The following is a 13,409-nucleotide window of genomic DNA, read 5'->3' on the forward strand; positions in this document are numbered from 1 at the left end:
GGACAAAACAGCCAATTACATGGTGATTGTTTTAATTTTAAAACAAACGTTGTAATGTATGGAATGAAGTACTGAAGGGATCTAAGACCTTATTTTTGTAAAGTATTGAGCAATATCAGTGAATGTGTGTGTGCATACAAAAACACCATAGTACTTGCATGTGAAAATAATGATGTCGTACTTGTAAGCATAGATTAGGATCAAATCAAGGACAAAATATGCACTCTGGTAAACTGCTTTGGCTACGAGTCTCCAGATTTTCCCATGGTCGGGAGATGCTGAGCTATGAAGTGTCAAGAGCATTCATCAGCTAGAAGCTGTTTGTACAAGCTTGCACAAGTAAATGACCACATCACTTTTAAAGTAAAATGCTTCTACTGGTATCACTCTTATTTGTTTTGCTCATGAGAATAGCTCTGGCAAAATAAGCTCCCACATATCTTGTCATAGGTCTCACCCCCACTTGGAGCTGTTGGGTTCCAATATGGGGACCTGCATGGATTTATCTAAACTAAAATCCTAGTTTAGATCTGGTAAAAGCTGCCACCACCCAATAAGGTACGTGTATTGGGACACAGTCCTTCCCCAAAATCCTTGGGGATCCCAAGAGCCCCAAATCCATGGAGTTCTTACACCTAGGAGAAATAAACCATTCCCCCCTGCTTCCTCCCCCCTCCCTTTTCCTAGGAGAGACACCGGAATCCAACTACAGAGGGATACCTCCCTCCTCCCCTTTCCCTGAGAATCCACCCAAGGAAAGATCAACCAAGTCCTTTACAGAAAAGATTTATTAAAGAATAAAAAGAAAGTAACTGTCTCTGTAACCAAGATGGAACAATACACAGGGTCTAAACTTATCAATCTCTGGAGAGAATTCCCCCTCCTTTCTTTCTCAGTAAAAGCAATAACAGTACAGAAGTAAAGAAATTCTATAGCAAACACACAATTGCAAATGTAGAAATCAAATTATAAGACTAATCCGCCTTTCTAATTAATACTCACTATTGAATAGTAGGAACTACTCCAGGAGAACTTGGAGACATGACTGGCCTCTCTTAGATCCAAAGAGAGCATGAACACTTACACAAAGAACACAGACAAAGGCTTCCCTCCACAGAGATTTGAAATTATCTTGTCCCTGATTGGTCCTCTGGTCAGGTGGTCATCAGGTACTGCATGTTAACCCTTTACAGGTAAAAGAGACCTTAACCCTTAACTAAGTAAAATGCTTCTACTGGTATCACTCTTATTTGTTTTGCTCATGAGAATAGCTCTGGCAAAATAAGCTCCCACATATCTAGATTTTGATCAAAACTCAAAGTCTAATTAAATATTAGACTAATTTGAAGCAGTTCAATAATCTGTTTTTAGTTGTTCAGCAGTCATTTTAAAGACAGGAAGTCACAGATAATTGAGCTGAATATTCAAATTTTTCTCAAGAGGATAAAGACACTTATCCATTACTGGGCTTCCTATTTCCCCATATGATTTCTAGACAAAGAATGAACACTATCTTATCACAGGAGCACTGAAAAGGGAAATATTGATTTTTTTAAAAACCACTGGCAGACTTTTTACATGCTTTAATTATCTAATATAAGTACTTTTAAGACAGTGCAGTGAAATATGAGATCTCTGACATGTGGTACTCAGTGCAGCTCTGCACTGAAAAATCATAATATGAAAACTTAAATAGTCTCTGTACCATAATATATGCAATATCTAAATTGCTGTACCTTAAATAATCATAAATGAAAAAGATCTAAATATATCATACCAATTACATTGTCACTCATTTTGTTGTAATTTTATAAGTAATTATCTTTTTTCTCTTGTACATATAACATTTTGTTATTGGAAGAGACTATTTAAACAATGACAGATTATAAAATAAATTGTTCATAGTGACTCAGTTCAAACAGTAATAGTTGTCTTATTTGATCTCTTTTTATATGTGACTACTAACCATATGCATGCATTTTCATTTCCATGGAGCTGCTTGAAGCATCAGCGAAGCACTTCTGCAGTTGAAAGAAAAAATTGCCCTCTTCCTCTAACTCCCAATTGTATTCCAAATAGTCGGAGGATAGGTTAACTGGTGCAACACAGTAGGAATTATTTTTTCATGTGACTTGATTGTTACCAGCATAAATATTAAGTTTCTCAATAGCAGCCCACAGAATAAGCATGGAAAAGGGGGCAAAGCATTAGCCAACTGTCATGGGGTCCACTCACCACACATGCTGCCTCCTCCTGGTGGCTCTGGGAATTAGCTCTTGCCAGGTGTTGGACCCTCCTCTGGCAGTGTCTCTATCTGTTCTCTCTTCCACCCTACAGCCCCTCACTTCCAGAGCTGCAGCTTCCCGTTCGGGGCTTGGCCCTCCAGACAGGTCACTAAGGTCCTCTCCTTCCAGTGAAATCAAAGTCCTTCCACTTTGAACAGCTGGTGTCTCCAACACCCTGTGCCATTTCCCAATGGCTGGCAGGGGAACCCAGGCCTGTCCTCTACAGTAGGGTCCAGCCCAGGAACCCTATAACGAGCAGCCAAGGTCTGTACAGTCCTACCCCTTGCTGCAGTTTCCCTTGGCTTCTTTCTTCCTTCCTACCTACCTAGCTTCCCCCTCTTTCAGGGTTTGCCAGCCTAAACTCCCTCCTCCCAGGGAGTGACTACAAACTACTTCTTATAGCCCCTTTCTGCTTACAGCTCCTGGGCTTTATACAGGCCCCTCCTGGTCCTGCCGACCTGAGCCTATTTCCAATTAGTGACCAGCTCCCTGCCTCCTTCAGGTGCAGCCTGGGCAGTTAATTGGCCTGCCTAGCCACTTTAACCCCTCCAGTCATGTGTGGGGTGAACACCCCAACACATCAATCCACACGAAAACAGGAGTCTAGGAGAAAAAGTAACCAAATGCAAAGGGTAAGAGGGAAACACTCATCCAGTACACTGAAGCCCAATGACATTTCAGCAAAAATAATTGGTAAAAGAAGAGAGATTAAATGAAGAAACACCAGATACAACTATTTTATACTTATGAACTAGGTGAGAGGTCTGGACAAGCTGGGATCAGTGTGCAGGATGACATCCCTGAAGGAGACGATCTGGAAAACCAAAAAATTACAACAGTGAGTGTGTGTATGTGTAGAAATGTGGGATTGGGTGAAGAAAGAAGGATAATTACCATACTAACTGCTGGTGGTGTGTAAACAAAGCTCTGCTGTCCCAAACCAAAACTATTAGGGTCAGACAGGAGCAAACATCCTTCCTGATTTTGTGTCACTCTTCAAGTGAAAGGAATGGCAGGAAGACTGGAACTCCCTCTACAGAAAGTGCACTATTCTAGCCCCTTTTCCAAGCCTTGGACATCTGCGGCAGAAGTGAGGAACCGTGAAACTGGTATGAAAGACAAACAGATCCACTTGGTGAAAAAAAAAAGTGTTTGATTCATTACCACTCTACTGGGTGTTAACTCCTACTACTAGTGAGCCCTGAGGGAGAATATGCAATTCTGCCCAATTTAACAGCACACAGTACTTTCCTAAGAGGAATTTCAGATTTTCTCTAGAGTTCCTACATTTAACAATTCATTCTTAGGACATCATCAGCACGCTACAAACAATCCATGGAATCTGGAACAGAATTTCTATAGCCTTCTGAATATTTCTGCTGCTCCCAGAGTGAAAAACCTACTTCTAAAAAGCAGACCATTCCCTACAAAAAACTGCATTATTTGCAGGATTTTTAATCATTCCTCATTTACAGCTGTTTCAATAACACTGAATCATATTAAAATATGCTATTCCATACTGTAAATTATAATTAAAACATGACAGTTTCATAGTAATTAACTACTTCTGATTTAAATTTTCAAGACAAAATACAATTCAACATTTTAAAATGGGACTAGAAGAACATGCAGGGACAAAATTGAAAGGGTAAAATTCTCAGCATGATGCATTGAGATCCCAACTTACAACTCCTATTAATATTAATAGAAACCCTTATAAAGGATGAAAATGTATTTCAGGGCAGGGGCTGAGGATCTGGCCCAATGGCTTCTCCTGTTTTCTTCATACTGATGCAAAGTCCAGATATCATTCTGCCCAAATTTGAAATCCTTTCTCCCATGCACTTCTTACTCAACGCCATGGCCTAGAATATTCTGTAGCCATTAAAACAAACCCTGTTACTTATCTCAGAGGAAAAGAGATTATCCCTGAATAAATCAATTTATTTATGAATAGTGGAATTACTTATTTTCTGAACTGCCATTTGAATCAACACCCTGTGGAGCCACAGAAGAGTTGCATATTGAGCATTACACATTATCCCAAGTGATATTTGATATAAGATTCATTGTGCAATTACATTAAGTTTAGCAGCACAAATCAGTAACTTGTTTATAGAAACTACATTCTTTGCTCTAGGCTAGAGAAAATGTTACTTGAGTTCAGATTTCCCCTTTTTAGGACAGCCTTTGTAGTACAGCATAATGAATAATTCTTATCCCGTAACTTATTCAAGAAATTTCACCTCTTTTCTTATTTGTAAACTTCCTGCAAACAAATGGCAAAATTCTGAAATATATTAATTATAATTGTTTCATATTTTTTCTGAGAATAAGTCTTGGTCTGAAGTTTAGTCATAGACAATCCACTGCAAAAGTCATTGTATTACTACTTCAGCTGTTAGACCCACAGATGACTTATATACTGAAGCATCAAAAATGGTATTGATTCATGTCAGAGATGGCATTGGATTATGTATGTAACTACAAGCCAGCAATATCACCAATTTCAGCTTGTATACCATGAAATTGGCTTTTGTTGAAAATTTGAGAATTCAAGTTAACATTCAGTTTTCTGCAAGTTTTCACCCCAGTGAAGCTTGTTTCCTTAGAATATTCACAGAAAGTGAACACAAAACAGGGTCTGAATACAGAGAAAGCGGAATGGATATTCACAGAAAAGTTTTTGTAGCAGACACTCCGCCATACATCATTTACAGGACACAGAGATATAGGGTGAGATTCTAAAACCTGCCTAGGGGATTTGAACATCCAATTCTGATTAATCTCGGCATCCAAATCTGTTAGCTTTGAAAGGTAGGTAGCTTTGAAAATCTCAGCCATTAATTTTAAGCTCACAAAACAATGGCTCCATTCATCCTCTATAGATCCTTATACATAGGGTGAACAGATGTCCCAATTTTATAGGGACAGTCCCAATATTTGGGGCTTTGTCTTATGTAGGCACCTATTACCCCCGACCCCATGTCCCAATTTTTCACACTTGCTGTCAGGTCTCCCTACTTATACAGAAGGGGTTCTCTGCTCACAGCTCGTCCTCCAAACTCTGTCGCTTGTTCCCCACTCCACCCAGCTATGCAGAAGCACCTCACAGGATTCTAGTTTCCTGGATTTGATGTAGATCGGAAGGCAGCTGTGCTCTACCAGTGTCTTCCCCAAATCACATGGAGGAAGCTGGCATAATTTATGCCATTTCCCCTCCGCAGTTTAGACCACCACCTCCACTAAGGAGATCACCAGGAGCACAAAGCCAGGGGGTGGTGACCTGGATAACAATGCAGAGGCAAGAGAGAGGCATGTTTATGGAAGCCCTTGTTTCTGCTGTATCTCTAAAATCTGTGCAGAGGAACGTCTTGGGGAAACCATGAGTTTGGATGCAAAACCTGCAGCTTCTTCAGTGGGAGAGGTTAAGGATGGGGGAAATCCTGCCAACAAAAAAAAAAACAGAGGGCATTGTGCAAAATGCAACTTTTGGAATTTCCACTGCCCATCACAGCCCATTCTTATAAAAGGGCATGTGCAGTGCTTTGTTAGTGAAAAGAGCACAGAAGGCACTAGAATTTCCATCTCAATCAGTAAAAAGCAGCTGTAATATTCACCTGTCACATAGGCTATTGATATATTCTACTCAGGGAACTGGTTGAGGATTTTTAATAATTTTAATTAACTTAATTATTGGAGTGGGATGCATTAAATTTGGCACTAGTTACTGTAAAACCAATATGCCCAACTTCTGAATAAATACGGCAGTTAATTAAATTTAAATGCAATACAATGGGCACTTTGTCCAATACAACCATAGTTCAATATTATATATATATATATATATATATATATAGGAAAGCTGCTATAGCTGTTTTTACCGTACCAAGAAAAGACCTAACTTTTGGGCTCTGGGGTCATAGACTATTGTGACTGCCTGGAAATAAAGCTTATTTCCAAAACTACATAACATAAGAATGGCCATATTGGGTCCATCCAGCCCAGTATCATGTCCATCCAGCCCAGTATCATGTCTGCCGACAGTGGCCAATGCCAGGTGCCCCAGAGGGGTGAACCGAACAGGCAATGATCAAGTGATCTCTCTCCTGCCATCCATCGCCACCCTCTGACAAACAGAGGCAAGGGACACCATTCCTTACCCTTCCTGGCTAATAGCCATTAATGGACTTAACCTCCATGAATTTATTTAGTTCTCTTTAAAACCCTGTTATAGTCCTAGCCTTCAAACTACTGCTACTTTGTAACTTACTGGGTTTGTATACAATGCAGTGAGGTTACTGAGCCTGAGGAGATATTGCAGAGGAAGAAAAGGAAACTGACAGCTCTCTGATATCAAATTGTACAGGTTTTAAAAGTTGTACATTCTGTTAAAATTTGTACCTTTTTATACCTAAGTGCTTATTTTTAGATTAACATGGACAACTCCAGGCCTGAGTAACTATTATAATACCACAAATATATTTCCACTGTTTGTACCCAGCACAAACATGATCAGTTACAGTGAAACCCCGCTATAATGCGATGTTTGGGGTCCAAAAAATTCCATCGCGATAAATGCGGGATTGCAGTATAGCGGGGTTTCAAGCCGGTCAGTTTAAGTCAGTGGTCCCCAATGCAGTGCATTGATGTGCGCCGCCTAGTGCCCCTAGTGCCCAGCAGGGGAGAGAAGCCACGGCCTCCGCGCATGCCGGGAACAGAGAGCACCGGCGCCCAAAGCCCTGGAGTTCTCTGTCCCCAGCAAGCGCGAGGCCGCAGCCCCTCTTGAAGCCGGAGAGAAGCTGCGGCCCCGCGCCTGCCAGGGACAGAGAGCACCAACACCCGCAGCCCTGGAGTTCTCTGTCCCCAGCAGGCGTGGGGCCGCGGCCCCTCTTGAAGCCGGAGAGAAGCTGCGGCCCCGCACCTGCCAGGGACAGAGAGCACCAACACCCGCAGCCCTGGAGTTCTCTGTTCCCAGCAGGCGCAGGGCCGCAACTTCTCTCCCCTGCTGGGCACTAGGCAGGGGCACATCAATGTCCCGGCGGGTGCCATGGCATTGGGGACCACTGGTATTAGGCCTTAAAGGGGAGCCAACGTATGATCGCGTTATATGCGATTTTGCGTTATGGCGGGGCGCGTTATTGCGAGGTTTGACTGTACTTTGTATATATTGTAGTCATTAACAGCTACTCCTGTTGAAATTAAAAATCAAATTTTAAGCATGTTCTTTATAAAAGCACACATGGAACACAACCAAGTAGAGCTACACCAAAATGTACAACTCTGTATCCTAATATAGGACCTTATTTTTCTATGAATATATATGCTCTTTTGCTTGTGTAAAAAGTGGCAGTCCCTGATCACCATTGGTGTAGTTGGACTGCTGGAGGTAAATTATGTAAAATTCTATTACACTCCCCTTTTCCTGAACCTCAGCTTAACTCTTGCTGAAAAGGCGAAAAGTACGTCTTTTCTGGACATTTTGGAAAGCATTACAGAGTTAAACCTTTAGGGCCATTGTGTGCAAAAAGCTGAATATAGGTAGATGTCAACAACAGCTTTCAGTTAGCCTTAAAGAAAGTGTACTACCAATTCATACTGAATAAATATTTAAACACAAAAAAAGTTGTAAACAGTATTTGGAAAACATTAATAACTTTTTAAAAATTCTATTAAATAGTAAAACTATTGATGTTTCTTATACACACTTCCATCACTTTGCTGCTGCGACATATATTTCAGTGTAAAGCTTCAACATAATATTTGCACTTCTGTTCTTTAGCAAGCATATATAAACACATTCCCCTTTGATCTTCTTTCAGAGATGATTTCTTAGTCTCTCTGTGGCCATAATACGTAACGTGGATTCCTGGATATTTCAAAAGCTTAAGAAGATCGAAACAACACCTCTGTTCTTTTCCAGATTCTTCAGAGCCTTGTCAGCAAACACATGTCTGAGGATCCTTATAGCTAAACAGCATTCCAGTTCTTAGGATAACAGCTGACTGGTCTCCTCATTTTCTGGTGTAGCTTGTATCCCAAGTAGTACAAGTATTGCGATCAATATATAAAATATCCCTTTCCCTAGATTTCTATAAGGTTCTTACTCTATAGGGTACTATATTTTCCCAATAAACCTAAATCAGGTTAGGATTTACAAACTCTCACCTGACTGAACTCTGCCTCCTGTTCTCTTTAACTAAAACAGAATCCCAATTTAAAGCAGTTAGTTTATAGTGAAGCATAGTTTTCAGAGTGCCTGTCGCTTCTAGGGGTGACAAATGCTCCTCCTTACAGTTCTCCCTCTAGGTACATGCATTATGGTAGACTATACGTTAGTCTATAGACTAATAAATTAGACAACCCCAGTAAGTAAAGCTGAAGTAATTACTCACTTGTTTTCAGAATGGTTTAGATATTGGGATGCAGCCCTCACAGCGGACACGTCTCTTGGTCCTGCATTGATCACCCACTGGGTCCACAGGATTGTATTTGTCTCCAACTCCCATATTTCTAGTCTTTCCTCTCTGAACTCTGATTGTCTCAGCTCTCAGATTATGAATATGAGTGAGGCCTGTAAGATTTCTTACCCTTAATGGAAACTTTCTAAAACGGTTTCAGAAACAACTACTGAGCACATCCATTATCTGCCACACCATCTAGGTCCTTCAAGCTGAGCTGCCCTGCTCTGCTCTCTGCACATGTGTAGGGAATAAAGAGTTCAAACAAAATAGTCCAGGTCTTCTCCCCATTGCTCCTCTCCCTTTCTTTGGTCTTTCAAATCAATTGCTGCTGTACAAAGCATGTGGGCTGCACTTGTAATACAGTAAATAACTTCCTGCATTCCCTACATGCAAGTACATCAAAATAATTCAGGATGCCAGATCTAACCCCACTAGGGAGGGTGTAGCAGCTAAATTGACTACTACGGACCTGATGATTCTATTTCCCCTGGCTCCAACTGACCTGGAACTCTCCTCATCCTTCTCTCTTTACTTGAGCACAGAGGAGAAGATTTGGGCCATACCAGGTTCAAAAGTCAAATCAGAAAATTTATGAAGCTTTACTGAGCTGATTTTAAAAATTATTTTACAGTGGATTTAAAGGCTGAAGCTTCAAAAATTTTAGCATGCGGTATCAATAAATGATGTTAGAAGGATTTCTATAACCAGGACGTGTCACTGTGTGTTTTCATCTTGAATTAATTTCCAATTCATATCTATTTGTTTTAAAATGTTGAATTCATTTTGTTTTAAAGAAAATAATACAGTGAACTGAGATATTAACGGGTGCTTAAGTTACAAATGTTAAATTTTCAAAAATCTTGTTACACATATATCAAATCTAATACTTCCTTTCTATCATATGACACTCTTACTTTGTATATGTGGCATCTTAGGCCTGGTCTACACTGGGGGGGGGTCAAACTAAGGTACGCAAGTTCAGCTACGCGAATAGCATAGCTGAACTCGAACTACCTTAGTTCGAACTACTCACCTGTCCAGACGCCACGGGATCGAAGTTCGCGGCTCCCCCGTCGGCTCTGCCACCGCCGTTCGTGGTGGTGGAGTTCCGGAGTCGACGAGAGCGCGTCCGGAGTTCGAACTATCGCGTCTAGATTAGACGCGATAGTTCGAACTCCGAGAAGTCGAACTCTCCGCGTCGACCAGGCGGGTAAGTATGGACCTACCCTTAGAGACTAACAAATTTATCTGAGCATAAGCTTTCGTGGGCTACAGCCCACTTCATTGGACGCATAGAATGGAACATATAGTGAGGCGATATATATACACACAGAGAACATGAAAAGGTGGAATCTTGATTATCACTACAGAAGTTTTTTTCTCCTGCTGACAACAGTTCATCTTAATTAATTAGCCTCTTAGAGATGGTTGGGCAACTCCCACCTTTTCATGTTCTCTGTATGTGTATATATATCTCCTCACTATATGTTCCATTCTATGCGTCCGATGAAGTGAGCCAGCGGGCAAGCCCGCCTGGGCCCTTTCCGGGGGGCCCCAGGGGGGGGGGGGCTGGCAGGGGGCTCCGGCCTGGACCTGCGGCACGGGAGGTCCCGCGGGAGGACGGGGCCGCGGCAAGACCGGACTGACTGCGCTGCGACCGCTGGCTCGGGACGGCTGCCTCCCGCTGACCTCCGGCAGGCAGCACCCGAGCCGCCGAGCCGCAGACCGCCGACCGCGCTGGCGCAGGGAGAGCGCAGCAGAGCCGCCAGCGCGGGACCCTCCGAGTCCATGCGCGCCCGCGGTCGTCCTGCTCCCCGCTGCTCCGGGGCGCCACGCATGACTGCTTGGGGCGGCCAAATTTGTAGAGCCGCCCCTGGCTGTAGCTCACGAAAGCTTATGCTCAAATAAATGTGTTAGTCTCTAAGGTGCCACAAGTGCTCCTGTTCTTTTTGCAGATACAGACTAACACGGCTGCTACTCCCAAACCTTACTTTGTATAACATTCAGGGATCTAGGGTACCTTTGTGGTCTATATAATAAAGAAAACAAAATCAAACCTACATAGCCTTTATCCTAAGGCTGGGCAGAAAGGAAGAAGGGATATAACTGGGAGTAGTAATATTTCTGAGTTTAAACTGGAATTACAGAGGCTTCTTAATTACAAAATGTGAGGTAAATTCAGGGTTTGGGCCAAGACTAGGCATGTGCCCAGAAAGAAAAGGCACTCCAAATCTTGCACTCAAAAATCTCTGTGGCTCACAATCCACGTCTTGACCTCCCTGGTTAAAGCTGCATAGGGGGCATTCTGGGCTGCATCCTGTGTTCAAAGTGCCTGGCCCACTTGTTGTACAGTGTTCCCAAGCCCCTAGCTGTAATAATCTATGCAGGGATTAGCATGTAGCAGACACGGAGGTGCTGATCATGAGACCACATTGACACTAGTTTTGCATTGTTAATGTCCACCTGTGACCAAGATGAAAGTGCTTGGCTCCTAATTTGATCCAATGTATGCAGTACCTATATTCAAATATAAAACTTCAAAAGATGGACTTTCTAAACCACTGTATCATTCAAGGTTTTTCAGTACTGTATGCAAGACACTGTCCTACAGCAATTCTTCTCTTACTTCCAAAGCAATAGAAAACTTTACTGTTTTCCTTCTTTCCCTAAATTGGTATGTGTGCCTCCTGTCCATGCATGTTTTCTGTATATACAAAAGGCAAAGCGCCCAAAAAGCAGCATCCTGGTTAACTAAAATTTCTGAGGCAGGGAAATAAGCAATCGAAGAGTCATACAGCATGATCCTCAGCTAACAAACTGGCATGAAATCAATGGAGATACACCAATTTACACTAGCTGAGGATCTGGCCCAAGGTCTGTAAAGGAGGTTATCCATTTGGTCACATTAGAACTGAAAACATAAGAATCTTTGAATTTGATCTTGAGATATTATTTTATATATTGTGTATACACTCGATCAGAATGTATGTTACAATACAGTGTATAAAACATATACACTTTACTGCCCAGTAAAACGAACCATATGGTTCTAGTTTGTGACAAGCCATAATGCAGGAGAGCAAGGAGATAAACAGATTTATTCTTATATACTGTGCAAGGCTTATTACACCGATCACAATGTAATTGCCATTAAAAAAGAAGCATTTATCTTTTAAGGTATTGCCTTAAATGTACTGAGGTATCTTCTAGGACAGGGATTCTCACACTGGGGAGATCGTGACCCTTTAGGGTGTCACGGGGTTATGATGTGGGGGTCATGAGTACATGCAGGAAACAGAGCAACTGCTATAAAACATATAATTTAAATCTAGCAGTTTAGAAAATAACATCTTTGTCACAATGTAGTGTATTTACTTCAAAAAGTATTGTAAACATATAATGCAGTGATTGTTGTTCCTAAACAAAATATATATTTGTACTATCACCATTTTAAGGAAATTGGACTCTGGGGATTGTATCATGAACGCAGGTTTGTCACCTTGAGACTAAGACAGAGGACTTGATTGTTCAGCAGCTGAAGAGCTGCATTAAGCTGCAGACCAATCAGAACACTGAGATTGGCAAAAAATAGTAATGTATAATTCGAAAATCAGACACACAGGCAGGGGCAGCACTAGGGGGACTTGCGGGAGCTATAGCCACCCCCAAATTTGTCTTTGCCTCCCCATAGCCACCCCTCCCAGCGCAAAGATCAAATGTTACTTCTGCAGTTCTGTGCTACTGCTGGCAGCAGTATGGGGTTTTTTATCCTAGGAAAAGATTATTTAGGGGCATCCCTTCAACTCACGAAAAATGGGAAAGAGCACACGGCCTGAGTAAACTGACTGTGCATTAGACTAGCATATTTTAAAAGTGGTCTACAGAAATCTCAAGTCTCCCTCTGTAGTAGAAAGTGTGCCTCTCAAAGAGTACAGCTACTACTGTGGATGAAGAAGAATGGCAGACATGGCCCAATACTCCTATTCTTCACCATGCTGAGTGTTGGACCAGGGGATCATGTGAGGGATGGAACAAAACCTAAGCAGCCCACCTTGATTGACCAAATTTTTGTCTTGGAATCCACATTGCAAAAACATAAAATGGGGGAGAAACACTAAGTGCTTCCAATTGGCCTTTAAAACGCCAAGCACCAGAGATGAAATTATGACAGTGATGCAAGAAAAGACATTTCAAGTAAATTAAAAATGGATTTTACCCACAGCAAATTTGTCTTATACTGACAGTTTCTAACTGGATCCACCGATACGGGTCAGATGTCTGTCCAAGGGTTTAAATCTTTCCAAAGAATACATCAATACAGTTAGACTTCTATCCTTTTAGCGGTTACAGAACTGACGCATTTAGCCAATTAAATTGAAGCTTAAGGCTTTCAGAGGAAATACACTGAGTCATTTAGTTTCTCTAGGTAGCTGCCCTACTTTAGCTTTCTCATGAGAATGCACTTATTTGGTGTCCAAATCAAATCCTACATCAAAAAACAAACTGCTTCACAAATGGGCTAGCTAACTAGTCTTTTACTATATACTTTGCCATACTTGTCTCTGTACATCCAATCACTTCAGGAAAACACAAAGTTGGGGACTGCATAACTGATTCAATTTGCTCAGGGCATCGTCATGACTCCAGGATTCCATTCCCA

General features: G+C 41.7%; 1 protein-coding gene across 10 annotated transcripts in view; it reads right to left on the reverse strand.

The window, feature by feature from the left end:
• Positions 1 to 13,409, reverse strand: part of GALNT13 (polypeptide N-acetylgalactosaminyltransferase 13) — a 369,936-nt gene that overhangs the window by 216,422 nt on the left and 140,105 nt on the right. The window contains exon 1 of one of the 10 annotated variants that reach the window (XM_039494893.1): positions 8,681 to 8,716. The exons of 8 other annotated variants lie outside the window; for them this stretch is intronic. Coding sequence is in view for 1 of the 2 variants with exons in the window: in XM_039494891.1 (XP_039350825.1) it covers positions 2,236 to 2,242 (7 nt within the window). In the remaining variant the exon portion in view is untranslated. Of the gene's footprint in view, positions 1 to 2,235; positions 2,552 to 8,680; positions 8,717 to 13,409 lie in introns of those variants that run through there. One more of the 10 variants, XM_039494891.1, reaches the window with a different exon arrangement.

This window comes from Mauremys reevesii, linkage group 11 (assembly GCF_016161935.1).
Source record: "Mauremys reevesii isolate NIE-2019 linkage group 11, ASM1616193v1, whole genome shotgun sequence".
In the NCBI taxonomy this organism is placed as follows: domain Eukaryota; kingdom Metazoa; phylum Chordata; order Testudines; family Geoemydidae; genus Mauremys; species Mauremys reevesii.